Raw genomic sequence first — 27,781 nt, forward strand, 5'->3', positions numbered from 1 at the left:
TCTGTCTGCCTATCCGTCTCTCCTGCTTGTGAAAAATACTTTATATATAAATGAGACTGATGTGACCCTATTTGTACTGAGTGAGGCAGAAAAAACGCCCATCACCATCATCAGCAGCAGCAGCAGCTCAGGAGCTCAGGGGTTCACATTGGTGCTGCCGTTGCTCCGCCTCACGGTGATCCACTTTAATTGACTTATCTCAGCAGGTAGAGGCTGATTTCCTCGGCTGCTCACAGACTGAGCATCATTGTTTGTCCTGGACTCCTCAGAGGATCACACAGGTAGGACACACATCACCGGTTATAGTTCATATTACCATCATGAAGACCTGACAAACTCCACACTTTGAGACTGGTGTGGGAGGGAATTCATCTGAACTCGGTTACATCATGTGAATATGGAATAGGTGGAGGCATTGTGAAGGAGGAGAACATTTTAATTGATTAAAAAGTTGTTTACAGTCACGTGTTGTTGTTTTTGGTGGATAAATGAGTGCAGAAAGTGATGGTTCACAGCAGAACCTTTTACAGCTCTGATGATGCTGCCTTAATAATCTCAATCGCCTGTTTCTGGATTTACATGAAAATTCTAATTTCATCGTATATATTTACAGTAAAAGTCAATCGGGATCATGTGGTTTAAAGCTCATGTAACTGTGTTGAACGTTTTAGGAAAATGTATTTCATATGTAATTGGTTATTTAAGTTTATTTAATGATTTTTAAGATTATTTTGTTGTGGTTTTCAACAATGGATGGAAAATGTTACAAACTGCTTAAATTGGAAGTTTGTTTTGCAGAAAATGAAGGTGATATTTGGCATTTTGGATATACAACATCATCAATTCATCGTTTCAGACATTTGTTAGAAATTTTGTCATTACCAGCATATAAGTTTTTGAATTATTGCCAAAAGACGTCTTTTGTGAGATGATTCTTGAACACTGTTGAGTCTAACTGAATGTTTGTGAGATTCTCTTCAGGCATTCTGACGTCTCTGGCAGTCATTAGCAGCCAGGATGCCTGTAAATATTTGCTGGCATTAAAAAGAAATCCAGATCAAATCCAATCCAGAGTTAAAAGCAAATTAAAAAACTAAATAAGTCCATATTTTCAAGGCGTCAGTTCTGGACTGCCAGCAGATTGTTCTCTTCACATTTCTGATGCTAGTTTGATGTTAGGTAACAGCATCGAAGGACTTCCAAAAGTTCCTCTATCAGTACCTTAGCACCAACCTCTGTAAAATACAACCGTTTAATGTACTTGCCTAATTACAGGAGAGGAGTTGATGTGTTGCTTGTTGCCAATTACGACCTGGCTTGATGCTGAATTTAAAACACTTGGTGGAGAGTTGCTAAAGGCGTCTGCAGTCCAACACTGTAAATGTGGCTAAACAAACATGTCAGCTTTAACTGAGATGAACCCAGTCTGTGACACGTCTTGCTGGTATTACCGATGGTTGATTGGCTTAATGAGCTTACCAAGCGGCTTCTGCTCTTTTCACAGCATTTGCTTCTGTAGGCTGAATTCTGGGCTGGGACCAGGATTAAGAAGGATACTGCAGCCATACCTCAGGAATAGTCCGGTGTGACAGAGTAGAGGAACTCCCTAAGTTGTATCATATTTGGCCTAGAAGAGCCGAGGGTTTGATATAACTCTAAAACATCACCAGCACCATCAGCAATGGGTAACAGCAAGAGCGGCGCCGTGTCCAAGGAGATCCTGGAGGACCTGAAGCTCAATACCAAGTTCTCAGAGACTGAGATTGTCCAGTGGTACGAAAACTTCAAGAGGCAGTGTCCAACGGGCCGCATCTCAAAAGAGGAGTTTCAGACCATCTACAGCAAGTTCTTCCCAGAAAGTGATGCCCAAACGTACGCCCAACATGTCTTCCGCTCTTTCGACACAAATGACGACGGTACGCTGGATTTCAAGGAGTACATCATTGCCCTCCACATGACATCAACAGGAAAGACCACCAGGAAGCTGGAATGGGCCTTCTCTTTGTTCGATGTGGACAAGAATGGATACATCACCAAGGCAGAGGTCAAGGAGATCTGCTCGGTGAGTGGTGGGAAAAGCACAGCGATATAACTCCATAGAAAGACACCAATCAGGGTAGTTTTTACAAACTGTCTGGATTTCAGATGTTTAGGGATTGTCTGAAGGGACAACTGAGCACTTTAAATTTGGAAATGTTGTTCTAAGTGGCTCGACATTGGCAGGAGCAAACTATTGTAGACAACAGCATCATCTGCAAAGAAGCAAATGTTAGACAATTAAGCAGAGTACTATGATGGCATAAAAACTGTTTAAGACTGTGAAAGTAAAATCAGTGGACCGTTTGTTCCAAAATTCTGCATTAGCAGGAGCAAAATGAATTATAGGAAGTTGTATCATCTGCATAGAAGTCAACACCAGACACCGGCAGCATCATAGAAGTGCTTAAATGGTTTGAAATTGAGTTTAGCTTTCTCTTTCAATCTGTTTTTTGAGCATAATAGGATATATGGATGAATGGATCAAAGTTTAGGTGTTTGTTAGGTATTTAGGTGTATTTGTTGAGCAGTAAAAATCAAAGGAAGTCAGTATTGCAAAATGCACGTGGCCAGGCAGTGTCAAAAAACAACACTGTCATTTTCTATTTTCTCACCCTGATAACAGCTCTGTTACCAAATTTAACTACAGCATCTTAAGCTATTGTACCTGTGCCTTATCCCTTGGTAGTGAACTTTTTGTTCTTTTTTAAATACGGGATTAGACTTTAATTGATGCTGATAAACAGTTTAGGATAAATTAAGGCCTAAGCCAGTAGAGAGCTTTGGCATGAGGATAGGAGGATATATATAGAGAATTAAATGTGGTTGGATTTAAAAATAAAGGCAACATCAGAACCTGTCACGTGTCACTCTGACACAAAACTTTTAGTCTGAAGTTGAGTGGAATTTAATAGTTGGATTCTATCAGATTGAAAAAATATAATTACATATCGTCTCTCCCAAATCATCCTATATGCAGATGACATCTATACAACAGTGTCATCTGCATGTAACATGATTTGGGAGATACAGGAACTTTTCTAGGCTTATAGGAGTACATTTGCATACTAGCAGAAATGTATGCAAAAGTAATCAACCTTTTCCATCTTTATTTTTTGATTCTATATAATCTTAGCATATCTGTCAGTTTATAATGACTTAAACACACCCAATTTATTCATATCTTAGAGTACAAAGAGCTACAGAATCTATTTTTTCACTTTTTTCATTTTTTTTATTTATATTGTGAACTCCAAAAATAACCACAAAAGATTACATTACAGTGAGAGGCACTGAGAAGTAGGGTTTTAAAAAACCACATCCTTTACGGTCTCTTAATTCGTCACCCTTTTGGCGGCCTTGCGTTTTTTTTCCTTTTTTTCCTCACTAATCTGTTTTTAAGCCCTGCAATTGCAGTGAAATGTGAGCTTGTAGTTTCAGTGTTCACGGCGCTGTCAAAGTCTTCTGCTTTTAAAAAATATGATGAGATTATTCTGTGTTTTTACAGAAAAATCAGTGCTTCAGGTGTTTGCCCAACCTGCTGGGTTCCAAACTGAAACCAGGGTTTAGAAAAACCAACAGGAACCCAACTGATCATTGCTATCAAAGCGCTGTCTGATGTTTATGTGTGAACTCTGGTGGATTACTGAGTGACAACAAACTGATTACATCCCGTTTCACGCTGGTTTGCTGCTGCTTTAAAACTTTCCTTGCAGGCCTATTCATAGCAACCACATTTCAATTTAGTGGATTAGAGCTCATATAATCACAGAACAAAGCCGCAGAGGCCAAAAGAGGCGGTTGGTTAATCCATGGCACCACACCAGTTTGTTGCTGTTTCAGTCAAAAGGCAGATGATCAGATCAGAGATGTGACAAAACGGTGGAGATTAAAGGAGGATTTGGGAGCAGTGTTTCCACTCCTCTACGCAGTCATGAAAGAGCAAGCGATTGCTGCTGAATTCATTTTAATTTCATCTACCTGAAGCAACAGATGGAAACAGGTTTTTTTCTATTTGACCAAACTTTGTTTTCTGTTTTTTTTTTGACAGTCAATTTTCAAGCTGATTCCTAAAGATGAATTAGCCGATCTGCCTGACGATGAAAACACGGCCGAGAAGAGGGCAGATAAACTCTGGAAGTTCTTTGACAAGGGCGACGATGGTGAGATGAACGAGTGTGACACGATTAGATAAGTAGATTAGACTTGGAATAGCCATTAGTGCTCTGAACAAATTTTTAAAAATGTGACGTCAACAGATCTGCCTCTCAGAAACTGAAACTCTTACCACATGTACATAGTTTCAGATGAACGAAAGGATCTGACACCGAAGCTCTGAGGCAGGTGGAAAATTTTTTAGGTTAGATGTCGAATCTCAGAAATCCAGGTTTAGGTAATCCAAGGTAAGAGATATTTATTTTACGCCACCTGTGCCTCATTACTCACCTGTAAAACTCACATTAATCAACTCTCTGGTTTGTAATTGACCCAAATTCCGACTAGAGGAAATAAAAAATTTTAGGACACATGCCTATTTAGGTATCTTTCTGGAACATTTGTTTAAGATTGTAAAAGTAATTATGGAAAGGCACAATTGCATCTGTTTTTCTGTCCAATTAAATGTCCATACACTCAACACACTTGGAATGTCAAAGGTCCAACACAAGTAATGTTTAACCCTTTTGAGGGTTAGGGGCAGGATAGTTTTTACAAACTGTCTGAACTGCAGACAGGGCTGTTTAGGGGTGGTCTGAAGGGACAATTGAGTACTTTAAAGTTGGAAACATTGTGCTAAGTGGCTCTACATTGGCAGTAGCAAACTATTGTAGACAACAGCATCATCTGCATAGAAGCAAATGTTAGACGATCAAGCATGATACCATGAGGACATGAAAACTATTAAAGACACAAGTGTGAAAGTAAAATAAATGTACCATTTTTTCCAAAATTCTGCATTAGCAGGAGCAAAATGAACTATAGAAAGTTGTATCATCTGCATAGAAGTTCACACCAGATGCTGGCAGCGTCACAGAAGAGTGTAAAATGGTTTGAAATGGTAAATGGTTGTATTTATATAGTGCTTTTATCCAAAGTGCTGTACATGATACGTCACATTCACCCATTCACACACTGATGGAGGAAGCTGCCATGCAAGGCGCTAACCACGACCCACCAGGAGCAATTAGGGGTTAGGTGTCTTGCTCAGGGACACCTCGACATGAGCACAATGGGCCGAGGATCGAACCAGCAACCTTCCAGTTACAAGACGGCCACTCTACCCACTGAGCCATGCCGCCCGAAATTGAATTCAGTTTCGTCTTTCAACCAAATTCAACCTAAACCTAACCTAAACTAGTGACCCATATCCAGTGGAAAATGGGTATCTCTTTAACCCATGTTGTGCATCAAAGGGTTAAGAGAATGAAAGTCAGACAAACTTAGTGAGACTTTAGTTGAAATAATTCATTAAATCGCAGATTTTGACACTTTAAGTCTTCGGTGCATTTGCAAGTTGTCACATAATGGACCACATAATGGAGCATCTGCCTCATCCAGCTGCTTTAAACAAGGATTATTTGCAGATTTAGCACAATTATACAGCTACTGTTGTATCCTGAGATCAAAGCTTTGATACTGTTTTGAAACAATGCTTCAGTGATAATTGTATTTGTTGTTGAATTGTTCAAAACCTCCATCTCTTCTGTCTCTTTCCACCGTGCAGCACGAGTTGCGGAAGGCGAGTTCATCCAGGGCGTGTTGGACAATGAAGAAGCTCTCCGTTTGATTCAGTATCAGCCTTCAAAGTAAAATGTTCTGTCAAACAGATCCATCTCTCTCCAGCCCCATCTTCTTCCACTTCGCTCTTCATTCTGCTGCTGCAACGACACCTGACAGCGCCTTCACAACATGTGAGCTCATAGCAGGTGTGATGAAAACGCCCCCATTGCTCCAAATTAAATAATGACACACCATCTCCTGCTGGGTTTTTATAATGTTTGCTGCCTGTGTTTTGTCTGAACTGTTTGCTGATAATGAAAGTGGGAGAGAGTGCCCCTCAGGTTTCCTCATATTGCAGTTATCATAGCAACCATTTCATCGCTTCACCAGTTAACCAACATCTGTCTACCATAATGTAGGCAGAGATACTCCCTCATAAACGTTTCACCCAATCCACACTTTCACAGTTATTTTGCTTTTTCTGCTAAGATTAGCTTCTTCATTGAAACTGCACTATATTATTCTGAAACTGTCAGTATTTAGCCTACATTTCTTAAGAAAAGTAAACTATGAAGGTCTGTTTTAGCGACTGAAGCACTCATTTTAATATGATAACATGTCATGTGCACTAGTTTAACTACCCTGACCATGGAATATATAGATCGTTCTCCACTGGACAGCCACGGCTGTTCTCTGTAGATTTTATCACTCCCCTTGCACTAAATGCAGGGGGTATCCATCATTCTGATCCAATGTTGTGTCTTTTACAGTCTTCACTTCATCCATGTGGCACAATCTTACATGTTTGATGTTCTAGTTAAGTGGTGAATATTGGAGCATAGGTTTTATTCATGTACGACGACATGTAAAACTGTTGTAAAAGTGTTTATCCTGGATTCCCCTTTACAATGAATTAAATAAAACAATTAAATTGTAAAAGTGAAAGTTGTCTCTGGTATTTTTATGTTGACGGTAATATAAATTAAAATCTGTGATGGCTGACAGTCATGTTAGTTGAAAGTCATTTTGGGAAAGAAAAAGAAGTCAAGGAGTCACATCTGGTTAGCAGCGTAGGTCAATTATTTATTACCATGTTGCTCAGTTTAGGTCATTTGCAGTGAATGTTCTCCATCAGACACCTCAGGATGTTACATAGGATGAAACATATTGTGATGCACAGCTACATGAATGCTGAAGAAAACAACAGCCGTGTTCCTGGAGTGACCCGACGCAGTTTGTCTGATTTGGGATGCCGAAACTCTTCTGTGGTGTTTCTCCTCTTGCTGGTAGCTGCAGACCCTCCTCCCATCACCAGGGAAGATCTCTCACATGAAGGTTGGATCATTTCCACATAAACAGTATCAGAACGTTTTGATCAACCCTCGTATTAGCGTGATAACTTACAGAAACATATACACAAAACAAAAAGTGCATCTAAGGCTGTCTGTTACTAGTTTTGCAGGTACAGCAGGTGATGAGATATTGCACTGCTATTGGTGTGTAACAGCTGAACCTTTTACAGTTATTGTGTCCTCGTTACCAACACCTCATTTTCTCAAGCGCAAAATTTACGGTTTATATGCTCGACCTACTTTTTTCATATGGAACAACCTGTTGTCCAAAGTTAATCTCTAATTGTCTCCAAGTGAATTTCTATTGCTGCTAAAAGCAGAGTAATTACATTTGAAACCCTTATCTATATGACAGTCCTGATCTTTCACTCTGAACAGCTCTGATCAGGAATCAGTTCCTAAACTCAATGAGGTCTGTGGGTTATCCAAAGTAATCAGGACACCAGTCAGACAAATGTGTTGCTGTTTAGATTTTTATAGTCTGTGAGCATCATAAATACATTTTACTCTAATACAGTTATTATAACAAGTAGTTCCCCAGTGGCAGGTCTTCCTCTTTTATCGGTTTTGTGACATAATGTCAATTAATTAAAAACTATGCAGGGAGTCCTCGACTTACGTCAGAGTTCCGTTCCTACTGATCTACGTAAGTCAATTTTTGCCATTAGTTGGAACTCCGGTGAAAATGTAACCAAATCTGTTCCATGCATCACGATGCCGATCAGTTCTTCATAAAGTCAATAAACCAGCAGAGAACCAGATAAAGTCTCACTCATTCATCACAGAGGGTCGCTACAATATGTTGACCTGTTTTTACATCTTGACCCATGTTGGTCGGTGTTTCTGTTCCCAGCGTTTTATTCTGTCTAATTTCACTTCCATGGAGACGCTTTCCTTTTCTTTCAAACATCAGAAGAGTCTGACTTACGCTGGGAGCCATAATGAAGGACAAAAAGTTAGTGAATGCAGCACAATCCAAGGTGGAGTAGAACCAGAGAATGGAAACAAAGCCGTCTGATAGCGCCGTGTGACGACGTATTCATCCGCTCCATTCATTAAATAGTTCTAAGTAACCAGTTCTGATGTAACGATGAAACGCTGTAGGTCGAGGACGCTGTAAACTGAGGACCTCCTGAATTACAAAATTTTCGGCTGCACAGTGCACCAGTGGTTAGTACTGTCACCCTGCAGCTAGAAGATCCTCAGTTTGTGTCCCTTCCTTCCTGGGATCTTCCTGCATGGAGTCTTCATGTTCTCTTGTACATGTGTGGCTTTTCTCCAGGTTCTCCAGCTTCCTCCTTCAGTCCAGAAACATGCTGAGGTTAATTGGTGATTCTAAATTGCCTGTAAGTGTGAATGTGAATGTGATTGTTTGTCTGTTTGTGTAGCCCTGTGATAGAGTGTTACCTGTCCAGGTGCCTCCTCCCTTCCCCCTAAAGCCAGGGTTGTGCTTTCCACGTGAACATGACGCACAGAAATGAGATGCTCAGAATCAGTGGTGTAGTCCAGGGTATACGGCGGTATACGGCGTATACCCACTTATTTTTCAGTTAGCATTGCGTATACCCACTTCTAATGCTCCCTGGTGCGCATCATTCAGTATATCTGTGTGCCAGGTAGCCCTCTTTTCCTTAAGGATGATGAAGCCATGAACAACCCTCCTCTGCCTGTAATTGGCTGGTACATGCTACCTTTACTGATTCGATTGGTTAACTTTAGGGATGAGCCAATCAGAGGCAGAGTAGGGCGGGTCATACAGAGGAAAATTTTGCTAACACCTCTGTGGCACTCCAGTTGATTGACAGGTCTGCTTGAAAGATGCGTGGAAATGCGAGAAAGTCAGAATAAACACCTTTCAAGTGAGTGGCACGTATCGAGCGAACCTACTTTCATGGACGATATAATTCTCAGGTAAGTTTTAAGGTGGTTTCCAAATGAATCATTGTTTTAAACTACTGGCAACATGACTGCACATTTCAAGGAGAGGATATTTTGTCACCAGTGGTTAAAGCTGCAGTCAATTCCAGCCATTTTCAGTACAAAAAAATCGCTAATATTCTATTTGTAAATAAAAATATGACGAGAAATACAGGGAATATTGGACGTGCTTCGCGAGGTGCATTTCCTCGGAAACGACCTATTCGTGGATCATAAACCGTCTTCAAGACATGTTTTGGACAAAATATTTTACTGGCTTGTTTTGTCTGGATGTAAAAGGTTGGATTATGGCCGTTTTTTGTGGAATATTTTCATCTGTGTGTAATAATGAACCCGGAAATGTGAGTCGCGCTGTGTGCGTTGAAGCCGTGTACAGAGAACGGATGGATGGATATTCGTTGTTTGTCGGACAAATGTGTTTATATTACCCGCTGTGGTAATCACATCTGAAAGTGGTTTATACCGGCGTATTCATGAGAATCTAAGCTTTCCATCGGTGTATAGTGTTTGTATAATCGCGTTTGCAGTTTCAGATATTTAGCAAATTGCTTATGCAGATCTCAAAGTGTACCGCGGGCGGAACACTGAAGCACAACGGGTTAAACTGAGTGTCGGGCCGAGTCTGACTAACGTTTTGAAAGGCTAATGTTATTCTAACGTAAGTCTGAAGCTAGCTAGATTGGGATAATGTGGGAAAACCTCTAGGCTGGTAGTTGATTTTAAAGTAAGTAAAAACACAAGAATGGGGGCAGGTAGTTTAAGATTCGACCTAAAACAATATTGAGGTTTTATTCATGATGAAATATGAACAAGGATGCACTGTCAACTTCATATTTGAAGTATTTTATTTAAATAAATGTTCAAAAGTAACTGAAACACCATGTTTGCCTCATAATAAATACATGTTACATTAATCCAGTAATAACTACAAACTGCTCCTAATCAAGTCATGATAATTTTATAATAGTGGGCAAGTAGAAATGACTGAATAAATTGAATAGAGTAGTCTTCTATGTCACTGTTTCTAAAACTGGGCGTTTTTCTGGACTAATTAAAAAAAAAGGTGAAAATTAAGAGTATACCCACTTCTCCAGGGACCACTACACCACTGCTCAGAATCCATATGAGAGAACACTTCTGGCTTTTATACTCCATCTGCTCCCAAACTACAGGGGGCAGTGTATCGTAAATACAAGTCTACCATCGTACTGAACTAGAGTTACACTTACAACATGGCGTTTTACTGAATAGCTGTATTTCAGCAGTTAGTTTAAATTTCATGCCATGAATTGTTCATAACCCGGTTACCATGGTGATCTCTGTGTGATGAATCATATTAATGCCTGTATTTCTGAACTTCTGCTGCTAGGAGCTCCTGTCCTTCTGTTTTCCCATAGACTGTGTGTTTTCCATGCCTCTCTGTCAGCACTGTTAGAATAATCTGGAGGTGCACCATGTGGGAATTCTCCTCTTGAGAAGGACCATGTGATTGGGTGTGGCTGATAAAATGACGTAATTTGTCCGAACTCAAGGACCTCGTCGACACATCAAGCTTAAAACAAGCTTAAGTCAGCTGGGACAGACTCAGCCCCCGCCACCCTAATGAGGATTAAGCGGTATGTAGATAATGGATGGATGGATTACAAAATTATACATTACATAAATCTCCTTAGAGCAGGACATCCTCGAAAGCAGAACAGAACAAGAGGAGACCCCTGCCTTCCCTCCCTCCGGCTCATTATGCTTGACCAACAAAAGACGCTTGATACAACAACAACAACAGGGTTAGGGTTAGGGTCCATAGCTGGACTCTTCTCCATAGCTGAGGCCACCAAGACACCTATGACTCCTCTGAAGAAGTTACAAGCTTCAGCAGCTGAGATGGGAAAGACTGTTCATACAACAACTAAAGAAAACACCACAAAGTCAAGTGGAAGAAGTTTCTTTGGTCTGATGAGACCAAAACTTAACTTTCAGGTCATCAGACTAGATACCTCATCAGAAACACACCATCCCAACCATGAAGCATGGTGGTGGCAGCATCAGGATGTGGGGATGCTTCTCAACAGCAGGTCCTTAAACACTTGTAAAGGTAGAGGATTAAATGAATAAGTATAAGTACACTATGAAGGACATCCATCCAGATTCTCCAGATGTCCTGATTAACAAAGGCTGCTTTCTTCAGTCAGACGAACACATGGCATCTGTACGTTAAATATTAGCGTTGCTTCATTGTAAGACCTGTTTTACTTTCTTGCTCCACTTTCTGAGCATCTGTCTTGTGTTTGTGAAAATACACATGCTGCATATTCCATCTTGAGCGCCCTTTAATTAATCAAAAAGGACATTTATTTTGGAGGGTTCCTTCCAAAAAAAGTATTTACCTCTTTAGAAAATGACTGGACTACGAAATCATGTGCACTCACTTTGTAGTTTTTCAATGGAGTGAGTAGAAACTGCTATTTTTGGCAAATTAGAACCTCTAACATCCTTAAAATATTTTAAAAATTTGATGTAAAGTGAAAATACTCATACATGTGGTGGCTCCAGTTAAAAGCACAGTGACAGACACTGCTCAGCTCGTGAGTAATAAACTAATTAAACCCGTCACTTTGCATATGTTGACAGTTGTGTAACGGTTGTGTAATTCCGATTTAATTTACGTTTTTAATTACTCTCCACATACTATTCAGTGACCCAGAGGTCTGCTTTATCTCTGCTTCACTGCCTATATTATGTCAGTCTCCCTCTCTCTCTCTCATTCCCCTGACAGGGGAGATTATTGACATAATCTTCTGTCCAGCATTTGAAAGCATCTGTCTTAACCTCCAAATCTCTCTGTTGATGTAATCTTTGATGCTTGCTTCTTCTTTCTTATCCAGATGTGTCGTCTGTCATGTCCCCAGGCGTCCATGTCAGGTATTTGGACAGAAATATTGGACGAATGTGATCGATGTGGTGGAGCTAAGGAAAAACGAGAAATAATCATTAGGATTCATCTTCTGGTGACTATGAACATCTGTAACAGTTCATGGAAACATACAGTTGTAGAGAAATCTTATGGTGAACCAACGTACTACTCTTTAAACGAGACCATCAATTAAATGCTTTCCATGAAAAACTCAATCACCAAAAATCTAACGTACTATAACTGATATTTTAAACACTATAACTGACGACTGCAGACACAGACGAGAACCAAACGTGGTTTGTGTTTATTTATCTGCTTACTAGAGGAGAAGGATTTCATTCATACATATAAACACAAAGTAGAAACAACAAAATACACTAATTCAAATAATATTTTAACATGTTATTTTTACACATTTGCTTTTTGAACACAATCACAGCCCAAACACTTAAATTACATGAAATCCCTGAATAAGTCACTGTAAGGCTGGATTTAGGAAATTTATTGGTTATTGTGACTGTGAAGTAGAACAAACCAATGTTGTTTTGCCAACAAGTCCTCAAATTCATACGACCACATCGGTCGTATGCACCGTGCACCGGAATACGAACCGTGAGAGCGTATTTACGTTAGCGCCCCTACGGGGAAAAGGAACACATTACGGGATTTAATTCACGAAATGACTTTTCCGTCGCAAAACGGCTTTTTCCTCACTTTCCCACCACGGGTTTAGGGTTAGGGTTAGGGATAGTGACAGGGATAGTGTTAGATAAAAGTTTGTACATGATGACGTTTCACCTGTGACTCCAGAGTGTCGATATTTACTCAACCGCCAGAGGTCGCATAGTCAAAACGTAACACTGGGTCGTAATACGAGCGTGTACAGACGACCGATGTGGTCGTTTTTGTTTGAGGACAGGCTGTGTTTTGCTCCCTACAGTTCTATGTCTATCCAACCTTGAACAGCTGTTTACTTGTGAAACTTGTAGCAGTGCCGGTTGTAGATGTCAAAACATCCCTATAAAAATATTAACAGAATTTCAACAGAATATAAAATTTCATTAGGCGATAAACAAATATAATCTTACAAATATTTGATGTACCGACACGGTTCGATCTCCCTGAAAACAAGTTAAAAAGTGACAGTTCAGTTTGAACACATCAACAGTGCAGCTGGGTGAAAAACTCTGGCGTTTAGTGTGCTATTGTTAGAAAGCAGGTTATGAAGGAAGTATACCTTTTAAATGCCAGTAAGAAGTAACTAAGAGTACCAGCAGCATAGGAGAGGTTATGGAAACATGTCAGTTCTGCAGCTTTGTGAAACTTTTAGCCTTGCTGACTTGCCAGTTTCATTGTATACTCGTTATACAATGACAATAAAGGCTTTTTATTCTATTCTATTCAACTTTTGGTGCACAAAGACTCCCTACACACCAACAAGTTTGGTTCTTGGATGTACACATGTGGACAAAATTGTTGGTACCCCTCAGTTAAAGAAGGAAAAACCCACAATTCTCACTGAAATCACTTGAAACTCACAAAAGTAACAATAAATAAAAATTTATTGAAAATTAAATAATCAAAATCAGCCATTACTTTTGAATTGTTGATTAACATAATTATTTAAAAAAACAAACTAATGAAATAGGGCTGGACAAAAATGATGGTACCCATAACTTAATATTTTGTTGCACAACCTTTTGAGGCAATCACTGCAATTAAACGATTTCTGTATTTGTCAATGAGCGTTCTGCAGCTGTCAACAGGTATTTTGGCCCACTCCTCATGAGCAAACAGCTCCAGTTGTCTCAGGTTTGATGGGTGTCTTCTCCAAATGGCATGTTTCAGCTCCTTCCACATATGTTCAATGGGATTCAGATCTGGGCTCATAGAAGGCCACTTTAGAATAGTCCAACGCTTTTCTCTCAGCCATTCTTGGCTGTTTTTGGCTGTGTGTTTTGGATCGTTGTCCTGTTGGAAGACCCATGACCTGCGACTGAGACCAAGCTTTCTGACACTAGGCAGCACATTTCTCTCCAGAATGCCTTGATAGTCTTCAGATTTCATGGTACCTTGCACACTTTCAAGACACCCTGTGCCAGATGCAGCAAAGCAGCCCCAAAACATTACTGAGCCTCCTCCATGTTTCACCGTAGGGACAGTGTTCTTTTCTTCGTATGCTTGGTTTTTGAGTCTATGAACATAGAGTTGATGTGCCTTACCAAAAAGCTCCAGTTTGGTCTCATCTGTCCAAAGGACATTCTCCCAGAAGCTTTGTGGCTTGTCAACATGCATTTTTGCAAATTCCAGTCTCGCTTTTTTATGAGTTTTTTTCAGCAGTGGTGTCCTCCTTGGTCGTCTCCCATGAAGTCCACTTTGGCTCAAACAACGACGAATGGTGCGATCTGACACTGATGTACCTTGGCCTTGGAGTTCACCTTTAATTTCTTTGGAGGTTGCTCTGGGCTCTTTGGATACAATTCCAACGATCCGTCTCTTCAATTTGTCATCAATTTTCCTCTTGCGGCCACGTCCAGGGAGGTTGGCTACTGTCCTGTGGGTCTTGAACTTCTGAATAATATGAGCCACTGTTGTCACAGGAACTTCAAGCTGTTTAGAGATGGTCTTATAGCCTTTACCTTTAAGATGTTTGTCTATCATTTTTTTCCGGATGTCCTGGGACAATTCTCTCCTTCGCTTTCTGTTGTCCATGTTCAGTGTGGTACACACCTTTTCACCAAACAGCAGGGTGACTACTTGTCTCCCTTTAAATAGGCAGACTGACTGATTATGAGTTTGGAAACACCTGTGATGTCAATTAAATGACACACCTGAGTTAATCATGTCACTCTGGTCAAATAGTTTTCAATCTTTTATAGAGGTACCATCATTTTTGTCCAGGCCTGTTTCATTAGTTTGTTTTTTTAAATAATTATGTTAATCAACAATTCAAAAGTAATGGCTGTTTTTGATTATTTAATTTTCAATAAATTTTTATTTATTGTTACTTTTGTGAGTTTCAAGTGATTTCAGTGAGAATTGTGGGTTTTCCTTCTTTAACTGAGGGGTACCAACAATTTTGTCCACGTGTGTACATTCTTCAGGTTTTCAGAAACATGGATGCAATGGGGAAATGGTGTTGCTGTGCTAACTTGGTAGGTGAGACCCTGTAATAAATCAACAGAGTACAACAAGTCTTTCTGTGGTCAAAAAAGGGGACAACACATTATTAAGCTGTCATTGTGTAACCTGTGGCTGCACGAAATGTCCACAAGATGCGACACCATCCAATACCATCCATTGTAATCAATGAAAGTGGCTTTACCACGCATGAAGGAGCGCATAAACAGTGTATGCATCACTGAGATCCGCTCGACAGACAAGAATTTACCAGTTCTGTATTTAAATTTACACAGAAATGAGTCATAAAGTGACCGATATTTGGGAAAGAACAGCTTTGTACATAACAGGAAGTCCACCTCTCGATCTTGATGTCTTGATGACCTGGTGTAAAGAGTCTACAATAGTCTGCAGATGATAACTCATCTGTATTTCACAAACTCTGCGAAACGCTCTCAATTTCCCATTGCTGTGTTGGATCCAGAAACTGCTGACACAATCCCAAAATGGAAGGTCACCATCTTGTTTTGCCACAACCCTACACCTTTGGTTTGCTGTAGTCATGGCCTGTATGAAGATACATTCAGTGACACAACTACTCTGTGAACAGTCCACAGCATCCACTCCTAAAAGAGTCTAGAAATGCATTTGAATGATCCTTTGGAGCTGCCTACTTATGACAAACCAACAAAGACTTATGAAGACGCATTTGTCCAAATCTTGTAGGTTCAGTCAGATGACTAAAATAAAAGCCAACCGGATGTTTGCCTCAGTCCTCTGGTCTCCAAAGTGTCAGCAGAGTGAGTCCTCTCTGTCCTCGTGCAGAGCGTAATCGATCTCATCCATTTCCCGTTCACAGTCCTCACATCCTTCAGCACCACATCCCTCCACCACCACCACACCATGAGGGTCCACCAGCCGTCCACCTCCTACTCCAACTCCCCCATTGCTCCCATTGTTCCCATTCCCCCAACTCCACCTATTGTTCCCATTCCCCAATTCCTGCCATTGCTCCAACTCCCATCCCTCCCATTCCAACTCCATTCCCTCTAACTCCACCCATTCCTATCCCTCCCATTCCGACTCCAACTCCTCCCATTCCGACTCCATTCCCTCCAACTCCTCCCATGACTCCCATCCCTCCCATTCCGACTCCATTCCTCCAACTCCACCCATTCCGACTCCATTCCCTCCAACACCAACATTCCCGATGCCTCCAACTCCAATTCCTCCACCTCCAACAAGCAGCGCTCCCCCAGCGCCACATGCCAGAGGTCCAACAGCAGGTCCCACTCCTCTGGGCCACATCGGGTCCATGAGAACCCCCTGCTGGCCGAGCTGAATTAGCTGGCTGACGGAGTAAACTCCTCCCCTCCAGCTCGAACCACCTCCTCGTAGGACGGAGCGCTGGTGACAGCTCGGGCCTCCTCCAGCCTCACCCGGGCCCGGTGCTTCATCTCGATGATGGTCTTGGTGTAGGAGTTGAGTGTGGCCACAGCAGCAGCCATGCAGCAGCTGAATGAAAGCCATGCCATGCTGAGAAGGAGAAAAGATTAGGAAAAAGATCTTAGCTTGTCATCAGATGACTGGCCATCTGACAAGAATGGCAACAAACAAACCATATTCAGTATGTGGTGAACCAATTTTCTGAGTAATGGTAACACTTGAGGGAACTTGGAAAAATGTTGTACATGCCGATTCCATGTTTTCTTTCTGTTTTTGTAGCCAGGAAGGTGGATGGATGGATCAATTGGATGGATGGATGGTGGTATGGATGGATGGATGGATGGATGGATGGATGGATGTGGGATGGATGGATGGTGGGATGATGGATGGTGGTGTGGTATGGATGGATGGATGGATGGATTGATGGATGGATGGATGGTGGGATGATGGATGGATGGATGGTGGGATGATGGATGGATGGATGGTGGGATGGATGGTGGTATGGATGGATGGATGGTGGGATGGATGGATGAATGGATGGATGGATGGGATGGATGATGGGATGGATGGGATGGATGATGGGATGGATGGATGGATGGATGGAATATTAACTTTGGTTTCCTTACGCAAAAGACCATCCATAGTCCCAGGTCTGTGGCCTCCAGTCCTTTGGTCCGATGCTCACAGTCATTTGAAACACTGTGGTGTACATCATATGAGCTACCATCCCCATCATACCTGTTAGTGGAAGAAAGACAGAAGCAGAGGTAAAATTAGAAAACAATGAGAGAATAGGTGGAATAATTTTGGAGAAAAGTATTGTAGATGGATGAGGGAAAAAAAAACTCTTGAACCTGTTTAGGTGAAGTAGATATTTTGACAAACTACAACTATTTAATACCAAGGAACCAACCATAAACTAATGCAATACTAATTCAGTCCAAATGTAGCTGACTCTTGGAAAGCACACACAGTTGAAGTCACAAAAAATTGAGAAACATAAACTAAAGCTTTGGAGTTTGCATGTTCTCCCTGTGCATGCGTGGGTTTTCTCCGGGTACTCCGGCTTCCTCCCACAGTCCAAAAACATGCTGAGGTTAATTGGTTACTCTAAATTGCCCGTAGGTGTGAATGTGAGTGTGATTGTGTGTCTGTATATGTAGCCCTGTGACAGACTGGTGACCTGTCCAGGGTGTCCCCTGCCTTCACCCGAGTCAGCTGGGATAGACTCCAGCACCCCCATGACCCTAGTGAGGATAAAGCGGTGTATAGAGAATGAATGGACGGATGGATGGACGGATGGATGGATGGATGGATGGATGGATGGATGGATGGATGGATGGAAACTGAAACTTTCATAAAAACAGAATCAATCCATTTTTCATCCAAAGTAAATTCTGGCATCTATATCCTGGTCTGTTGAGAAAGCAGTCCTTTAAACTTCCTGTTTCTTTTCAAGGTTCCATATGGTGAAAATCCATTTTTATTGTGTTTTCCTGGTTGTTAAAAACTGGGAAGTGTACAATAAAGGCTGTAAAAGACATTTATGTCTGCCATTCCTCAACATCCCTGACATCTAGCTAGCCTCCCAGCTTTACAAGTCAGGAAGCGTTCGATCCATGTGCTAAGTAGCATGCAGCTAACTAATACACTCGTGGTTAAAATACCAATGTATACTGACATTTTGCCTCCTTTATTGGCTGTTGAATGACTTTAAATCAGTCCACATAGTTCAGCTGATGTTGGTTTGTGGACATGTAAAGGTTGCAAGAAACAGGAGAAAGAGCAGCATTTTGAGCATCCTCACCTGATAAGACGGTGCACATGGCGGCGAAGGCGTTGATCTTGAGGGCGTTCATCTCCCTCTTGGCACAGAGGCACAGAGCTTCCACACACATCAGCAGGAAGCCCATGGCCAGGAGGCCAATGTACATGAACTCACTGATGACCGACAGCCAGAGCACACCTGGAAGACCATTAAATATACAGCGCTTCCTTAAAAATTTCATAGAACCTGTCCTTGTCAAATGGAAATGATGACAGGTTGCATCGTCTACATTTTCTGCTTTGTAGGACGTGAAGGACCAACCTTGTGTCTCTCCTGGTGTCAACTCAATGAAGCTGCGACACTTTTCCTCCTGATCATCACCTGACGACAAGAAACCAAGACAAATCATCAAGACCTTGGAGTCTGACAGTGAGGGACTGAGACGCTCCTTTGCTTTGAATGGAATCGTCTTTTTCTCATTGCATCAGCAGTTTTTATACAGAATGGCATATATAATCTTTTGCTTACTATAAATCCTGAAAACACAATAGAAAGAAGTGCTTTAAGCCCACAAGCTGATGTTCCAATGGGAGGATGAATCTGCTTTGACCTGCTAGCTATCAACCAATCACAGGACGCCAGCTACTGATTACTTTTTGTTGACAGGATTCCTCAGGTCACACTGTGGTGCTTTCATGGTGTGTTGTTGTGTTTCTCACCTGACATTTAACAGTAAAAACTTGTTGTAAACAGTGTTATTCACATCTGTTAACTAAAAGACAGAGACTGAGAGAAAAATAAAAAACACTTGATGAATGAAATAAAGATGGTCTACAGAGGAGGGAGTTGTAGGGAGATACATTTTGCATGGTGAAACACCTTTTCTAGAGTTGATGCAGAATTAGTAGGGGTTGATTTGTAGTTGGCGTCTATGATCCTACACATTCTAGCTTTAAAGTTAGGTAGAGATGAGCTTAAAGGAAAAGTTCATGATGTTTAAGTTTGTCTTAGCACAATAATCATGTGTCCATATGAAGACTGAAACAGCTTTTGCTAGCTGCCATTCTTCTATATTTCGGCAGACGTTTCTGTTGTTATTGTTATTGTAATATTTAATTTGGTGAACAGGGTGCCTGGACGAAGTGAGAACATCACCTAGAAGGACATCTGGGAGTGGAAGCCCAAAAGGATCAAATTCTTGAGTCTATGATGTCCTGCTCAGCCCCTCCAACCTGTTCGCATGGGGCAAAGCAGAAACACCAGCTGGAAGCCCGACCAGGTACTAAAATCTGGTCACTAACGCAGGTAGCAAGGGCATCAAGGACAGCAAATTAGGCCACGCTTCATCTCTAAGGCAATATGCTATCTCAAGGAAGGCCAGATTCCCAAGAAGAAAGCCAAGAACCCCTCTAACGTCAGCCCAGGACTGGACGATGTCAGTTGACCTACAGAGGCTCCATCATTTATATCATGGCGGTGTAAATGATGGAGCACAAAATCCACAGTCCTGCAAAAAATCTGAAGGTAATCTGGATGGTCTGAATCATATCTACCCCAAAAAATCCAACCTTTCTCTTCATGTTTTTGGTCCCACAGCTGTCTGGGCTGCTGTGCTGCACTAAGTGGAGACTAGAAGCTTCTCCGTGTAGTCGACTAGCAGCATCTACTGTAGCCATCTATGAGGCGTTTAGGGAACAATGGTAAATTGCAGTGTCTATTGATGAACAGATATTCATCCAGTGGGGATTTGAATCAGTTTTATTGATATTGAGCCTCTAGAAGATGCTCTGAATTGTTATTTTAGGCCTTATTTTGATGCAAATTTGTACGTTAGCGGGAACTTAGAACAGCACAGAAGCTTATTTCTCAGATCACCAACCTTCATTGTGTTTCTCACAGGACAGCCAGAAGCCGGTGTGGAAGTATCGCAGCATGTACTTGTCCTCGCCCGTCTCCCAGAGGTAGTGCACGGCGTTGGCCAGCTGCTTCCTCTTTATCCGGGCCAGCTCCTCTTTCTGCATTGGGGAGAGCGTTATGTTGGGCGTCGGGTTCTTGGGGTCCGGGGTCGGCGCCTCTGGACGAAGAAAGAGCGACGAAAAGAGGAAAAAGGTGTAGCTGAGACCAACAGAGAGATTAATATAGAGATAAAGATGAAGATGTACAACGGGAGTTTCAGGAAACAAAATAAGAAGGTTCAGGGGGACAAAAAGAAACAGAAATAGAGAACAAATTACTGTTTTTGTTCATGGTGTTACTTTTATTGTGATTTCAATAGACTTTATCAATAGCTGAATAATGTATTACTTCCTTAACTCTGTAAAAGCCAATGTTGCAACAATGCAACATAAATTTATTTTTTTAAATTTTTATCTGTGTATATATATATATATATATATATACATATATATGTGTGTGTGTGTGTGTGTGTGTGTGTGTGTGTGTGTGTTAATTTTCTATCTATCTATCTATCTATCTATCTGTCTAATGTATTTAATTTTATTTCATTTATTTATTTGATTTTTTCTATTTTTTCCAATTTTTTTCTGTATTTGAGCTGTTGTTTTTTTGGGTCTTACAGGATTAACATACATATACGTTTTCCCTTTAAGGTAAAGGCAAATATGTGTTAAAAAAAAAAAAGAATCTTTTGCATATTTAAATACATTTTAAAATGTGCAATTTTATGGTCAAATGTAAAATATTGAATTACCATTTACAAAAAAAATACATTTCATGTGGTGATTTTACATGCAGCTTTGGTGTAATGTTACATCTAGTAAAAATGTAAATTAATAAAAAAAACAACTCTGTGATTTTATTGGTTATTTTCTGTAATTTTCATAAAAATTTTATAATCTCTAAATTGTTAAAAAACATTAAAGTGAAAAACTGTGAAGCAACTTTTTATTTAATTGAGTGGCAGTTTGTTTTTTGATCAGGTAGTTCTATTTACATTTCACTGCTCATATGACGCTCATGCCGTGTGAAGTGGTTTGATTTTTGCACATTCTTTAAGTTCATTATGAACAGAATATTCCTCCTGGGCAGTTTTTGCAGATCAGAACAGAGCTGCAGGGTAAAAGTGGGCCAATAATCGCTGACATAAACCCCGACTCGCTGCGTCTCCTCCGGGTCACGGCGTGTAACACAATCCGGCCGTGGAACACAGTGTCTTGAGGTCTTACTGTGATTTTCCATGTAGTAAAAATGGAGTAGAACATGAAGACAAATAGGCTTAACGCTGGACGATGAGAGCTGGAGAATCCAGATGACATGCAGCTGCTGACACACAGCGCTGAGATTAGCAACAAAGCTGGGATTACGTGAATCTCTGCCGGTCCACTGGAAAATGCTTTAAACCAAGAAAAAAATATATAAAATATTGTGGTGCCAAAAAATCTTCAAAACAAAGGACATATGCAGCGGAGGAGCTCGTCACGATGAAATATCTGATATTTAACTCACAGGGTTGATCTTCTTCTGCTGCGATGCAGACGGTGCCACATTTTGGGCTTTAAAGCTGCTTCGCTTTGGATTAAAGACATGAACGTCTTCACAAAGCCAACCAACAGTTTGAGTGCAGTCTGAACATTAAAAACCTGTTAATTACAATTTTTAAACCACAGATATAAATTAATATGGCTCCTTTCCTTTCTTTTGAGACACTCGGATAAAACTTAAGTCTCAGGAAAATTTTAATTGATTTTTATCTGTAATTTAAAAATGTGTTACTTCCTTAAGATGCACCATTTCTCCTTTCAGATAACAGCAACTGATTAAAAAACAGCTAAAAAGTGTAATTTTTTGATCAAATGCTGTAAAAGATCTTTACAACTTTTCTGTTATTATTTACAGTTTTACCTAATTTTATATGATTCACTCAAATTAACACATTTATTCTGTGATTTTGCTATAAGGAAATAAATATTACAGTTAAAAAAATCAATGCTGTGACATATTTTGAGTTTTTTTTTTAATTTCAACATTTTATTTATATGTCTGCGGTCAAAAATGAGCTGTGCTTTTTTTTTAATAGAGTCTAATTATATTTTGAACATCCTAAACACTAATTAACTAATTAACACTCAAATTAAAGATACCATTAATGGAATTAAGGCGAGGTATACTTTAATCCTCGATCTAAAAATTCAAGATATGACTACTCAAATAGACACTGACGAAATAGAATTGTATGTTTAAGTTGTCGCTCGTCCAAATTCTTGTAGAAAAGAGTTGGAGGCATTTTGTCCTCAAACGTTTGATCCCTTAAATTTCAATCAAGATTGGCGAAACTGGATCGTAGAGATCTTTAATTAGGGCCTCCTAATAGAACTCAAGTTTAATCTGTAATTACGGATACCTCAGCTTGTCTTGTGGCCTCATTCTTCAGGCGTCTAAAGTGACGAACCCTCTGTGCTGACTGTGTTTCTAACCCTCACCTGTGGTGTACGGCTGGCTGTTGTTCTGTCCACAGTTCTTCATCTTGACCGGCGACAGGCACAGCGGCTTCACCACCTTATGGGTTCCTTCACACCAGTAGGAGGTGCAGAAGGCCGAGACGGACAGAGTGAGGGCTAAAGAGGTGAGGGACAGGGACAGCAGGGAGCGGTTACGCCTGGACATGTTCTCCAACATGGCTGCAGCTCGACCCGAACACAACCAAAGCAGAAAGACTTGGTTTAAGGAGGTTCAGCAATGGCTGCTAGAGCTCTACTGGTTCTGGGGTGAGCAGGATTGGTTCATGGAAGATGTTGGAGAAGAGCGAGGCAGCGAGGACAGAGGATTAGTAGCGTTTGAGAAGTGGAGTGAAGGTCAGAGGGGAAAATGAAACGGGGTCGATGGTGGGATGAAGGAAGGCAGAGTTTCATGGAGGAGATGGGTCGGCTGGTGGAGGCCAGAGGACAGTGGAGTGGAAGGAGATGAAGCGCTGGGATTTAATCACTTCCAGCAAGAAGAGAGAGAAAGCAGAGAAGACAGATGTGAAGGCCAGAGGTTGCAGGAGGAACTTTCCTCCTCCGGCTGCAGAGTCACAGAACCAGCATCATGACGAGCAGATTTAAATCTCCGCTTCCTTTCTTCCGGACGTCACCAGGCGAGGGGTTGGATTTACCCCATGTTTCCTGTCTCATGTTCTGCCTCCCTGATGGCTTCTCCTTCACTTCCCGATGAAGATAAACATTTAAATTGTGTCCAGTGGATTTTGCGACTAATCGTCTGGCTCTTCAACCTGTTCCTCCACCTCTGCCGGAGGGATTGGACTCGCCAAGGAGTGATTAGTCCGGTATCTCAGGCCTACCTCCGGCTTGCTAATCCATGTTAATCTAGCAGGGTTAGGTGGATGAGATTAATGCCAGTCTCTCGACCACCACCTAACAGGAAGAAAAAAAAAGAGAAAAACATGGGAAACAGAGACAAACATCTGGATTAAGACTCATCTGGAAAGTCGTGTCTGGGTTCAAGTGGTTTATGAAGCACGTCATTCATGCCAGGTGTTGGTTTAGTCGTCGCTACATGGAGCCGTTTGTTCTGAACAACCAAACATGACCTCAGCTCAGGGAAATTTTAGTTTTGAAGTCTTCTTTCTGTTTGTTCTCTTACTGGTTTTTGTGCTTTTTTCTGAGGATGCTAAATAAATTGGGGGAAGTTTTCACTGTGTGGGTGTTTTAATAGTCAACTTGCTGCGTTTGTTATTAAAGTTTCTTCCACTAAACATTTTCACGGCTTGCATTTGGATTCAGGTTGTCAAAGAATTTTGTTTTAAATTCTAGCAGAGAAAGTTTCCAAAGTTGTTCAGTTGAATTCTGGGTAAAATTATACAAAAAACGTGAAGGTGTTGCTCAAATATGATTCTGTTCCCTCAAGTTTTTGGTGGAAATAAATGAAACTAAAATAAGCCAAGAAACAACTGCAGAATATTCACATATACACCGATCAGTGACGACATTAAGGCAGATGACGGATGGAAAACTAACATCCACATTCAGTTCCATTTTATTTAAACAGATTCACATCATGTGTCTCCTCCAGCTGACTGAGCATAGTCAGGTCCAATTATAAGCCGAGAACAGAAAACCCAACAATCCAAGGATCATTTATTTCTCACTCAGCTGAACAAATATCAGATTATCCAAAGAGTTTAATTTGAACGCAGTCTTCACTGTAGGCAAATGTAACCCATTTATATGACAAAAAAGACATTTAAACATACTAACATTGACACTAAAAAGGACTTAACCTCACTTTAAATGGCTGAATAAAGAGGTGTAGCCATAAAATAAACGTTCATCTACATTCCACTGATGACAAATGCACAACATAGAAACAAAAAAAACTATTATGACTATTAATTTGATTTTTAAAAAAAAGTAAAGGATGCAAAAAATAAATATTCAACACATAAATATGAATGTATATCAAAATCCCATTATGACCAATGAAGCACCGTTCTGACACACAATGAACACCAGACAGATGGATGAAATATGACCAAATTACCCAACATGTAAAGGATTCCAACAGCAGTTCCTCGCATTTTTCCCATTAATTTTGTTTTAACGTTTAAAAAAACACTGTATTCCATTTCTTTTCCAGCTTAATCCAGTTCCTCATTTTATTTTTTAACACATATTTTCCCCAAACTCATACTTTTTTTTTTTTTTTTGAATTGAATTGTACATGTGTGTTTTTTGTATCTGCAGTAGAATCTTCAGTAAGTTTAGCAGCACAGCGTGGATTGGTGGGTTTGGTCCAACAGGGGATCTGGTACGCTGGTATTATGTGGTTATTTCCAGCTGTGCACACGCATAGAAGATCATTTTAATGAAATCATCGCAGCCATATTCATGAGGTTTAATTTAGTCCATCAGATCAGCTCAGGGTTTCCAAACTATAATCCATACAGTTTACTGACGCACAACTTTTTGGTTCTGTACATGTGGACACTTAGTTTAAGCACATCTGTCCAAGTTGTCTGCATCTATAAATATAAATATGTATATCGGAGACCGACTGACTCCAAACTACTTCATCTTCATTCAAACAACCAACAGGACATTCATTTTTAGTGATCATAGTGGAGAATCATGGTGTTTTCACTGGTCTAATTCAACACAAACAGAAGAATTATCAATACATTCTGCACATAAAAGCGCTCTAGATTTACAGAAATAAAAGTTAAAGACACCGCTTAATGCTCTCCTCGTGTGAAATACCTCTCCATCATGATAATCTGGAATCTTTCGCCTCGTGCATGTGATTGGAAAATCAACTTTCAGTTTACACTCTGACAACGAAATAAAATGTCAAAAACAAGTCGACTCACAGTGTTCGGGTCCACGGGACGATTTCTTTCACCTCCTCTTCAAATGCAGATTCCTCCACCTTTCCCTCTGCGCTCCCTCATCACGCCCTCCTCCGTCTTGGGTGAGTTTCTGATGGAAATTCACCCAGATTTCCCTCTAATCCTCCAAGTCCATCTGTTACTGTCCCTCCCCTTTGCTCCCTATACTGTGTCTATTCCCCAAAGCTCTCCCCTTCTCCTTTGCTTTCCTTCTCTCTCGGTGATAACCTCCTTGACCTATCCACCTATAGTGACTAATTTGACGGCGTGCTATAGAACAGCTTGGAGTGAGATGAGTGTGATGGTGTTGTCATGTCACAGTTCATGCCACGTCTTAAACTTCGACCCTTCTTAACACAAACTGACACAGCTGTATGCACAGAGGTCAGCTTTAATGAGCAGAAAGACACCGGCTGGGAATCTGTGATTGGAAAATTAATGAAGCTGGAACAGCTCATTTAGAGCAGTTGGCACATGATTGGTAGGAAATCTGTTCTGCCGCGGTCCAAATAAACACATAGAATGGCCAAAATGCATCTCCATCATCCATGCATTGATTTTCTTTGACTTATCCGGGGTTAATCTGTGGCGACAACAATCCTAGCAGGTCATTCCCAGCAGTGTTCCAGTTCAACCTAGGGAATCCCAGGACGTTCACAGGCCAGATGAGATATGTAATCCCTAAAGAGAGTTCCAGGTCTACCCCAGGGTCTTCTCCCAGTTGGACATGTTTGAAAACTGCTTAAAAATTCCACAAAGACAGGAATCACTCTGTGATGTGGGGAAACAATGCTGTGGTTTGTTTGTATTTCTGCTACCCAACATGTTTTCCACTTCTTTCTGGGGAATCTTGAGGTGTTACCAGGTCAGATAAGATATGTAATCCCTCCAGAGACTTCCAGCTCTACCCAAGGATCTCTCTCAGTTGGAATGCCTGAAATCCCTACATCTAAGGCCACTACCCACCACTCAGGACCATAGGCGAAGTACGAAACATAGATGGACTGGTGGTCTTTCGCAGTCAGACCATCATGTGGTACAGAATGGTCTGGCTGCACCTAATCATCACTTTGTGATGGGGGAAACAACGCTCTGGTTTGTTTGTATTTCTGCTACCCGACATGTTTTCCAGTTCCTTCGGGGGAATCTTCCCAGGCCAGATAAGATATGTAATCCCTTAAGAGAGTTCCATGCTGCATCTATTTTATTGATCCAGTAGGTTTGATTTTTCTTTAATGTTCATTTTGAGATAAATTTTAAGTCATTTTGAGTCATTTTTGAGTCCTTGTGGACTATTTTATGTAATTTTGGACAAGTTTGAGTCAATTTTGGGCAATAATTTGAACCATTTTTGAATGGTTTCCATAACTTTGGACATATTTTGAAAAGACATTTCCATCTGACAATTGTCAGCTTAGATTTGTTTGGTTCACTGATGGAACAGCAAGTCCCACATGATAGATTCAAAGAAAACTGAAGATTCTTTCTGTTTTGACAGGTTCCTTACATTTTTTGCCAGCAGGTTTTGGGGTTCAGAAAAACCCAAAAAGCGGAAATCTCTCATTTCCAACAGTATCCAGATCTCCAGAAGCCCCTTCCGTAGCTCCAGCTCAGAGTCATTTGGGGTCAGTCTCTACATGGATCTTTGCTGTTTATCCTATTTCTTCTGACAGATCCTCTCAGCCTTCATCAGATCAGATGGTAGTATGTTGAACTGCCGTCTTCAGGTCTTTCCACAGACGCTCTGTGGGGTTTAAGCTCCGGTCGGGTCACTCGGGGACAGTCAGAGACGTGTCCTGAAGTCTCTCTGGAGTCGTCTCGGGTCATCATGGTACTGAAGGCTCAACCATCATCCCGGTCTCACGCTTCCCTCTGACCAGGCTGTCTGTAACTGCAGCATGATGCTGCCGCCACCGTGCTTCACTGTGATGAGCAGTGCCCGGTTTAACTCTCCTGTTGTCCTCATTTACGGGCACAAAAAATTATTTTCCTTGTCTGAAAAAATCCAAAAGTTCAGCAAAAAAAAATCCCCCAAATTTCTGAAAATTTGCAAAACCTTCAGGAAGAAAATTCCAATAATTCCTTAAAAGTTTCCTTTAAAACAATCCCCCAAATTTGGCAAGAAAATCCTTGTAAATATTTTCAAAAAATGA

At 40.8% G+C, this 27,781-nt stretch overlaps 1 protein-coding gene and 1 pseudogene across 1 annotated transcript; one reads left to right on the forward strand and one right to left on the reverse strand.

The window, feature by feature from the left end:
* The first annotated feature begins 226 nt into the window (after positions 1–226).
* LOC110950972 (recoverin-like) lies at positions 227–6,695 on the forward strand. The gene is made up of 4 exons (XM_022193854.2): positions 227–281; positions 1,505–2,062; positions 4,088–4,199; positions 5,759–6,695. The coding sequence occupies exons 2-4, from the start codon at positions 1,682–1,684 to the stop codon at positions 5,842–5,844; spliced, it is 579 nt and encodes a 192-aa protein (XP_022049546.1). The 5' UTR covers positions 227–281; positions 1,505–1,681; the 3' UTR covers positions 5,845–6,695.
* An 8,324-nt stretch (positions 6,696–15,019) lies between these two features.
* On the reverse strand, positions 15,020–27,781 carry LOC110950971 (germ cell-specific gene 1-like protein; annotated as a pseudogene).

This window comes from Acanthochromis polyacanthus, chromosome 11 (assembly GCF_021347895.1).
Source record: "Acanthochromis polyacanthus isolate Apoly-LR-REF ecotype Palm Island chromosome 11, KAUST_Apoly_ChrSc, whole genome shotgun sequence".
In the NCBI taxonomy this organism is placed as follows: Eukaryota; Metazoa; Chordata; class Actinopteri; family Pomacentridae; genus Acanthochromis; species Acanthochromis polyacanthus.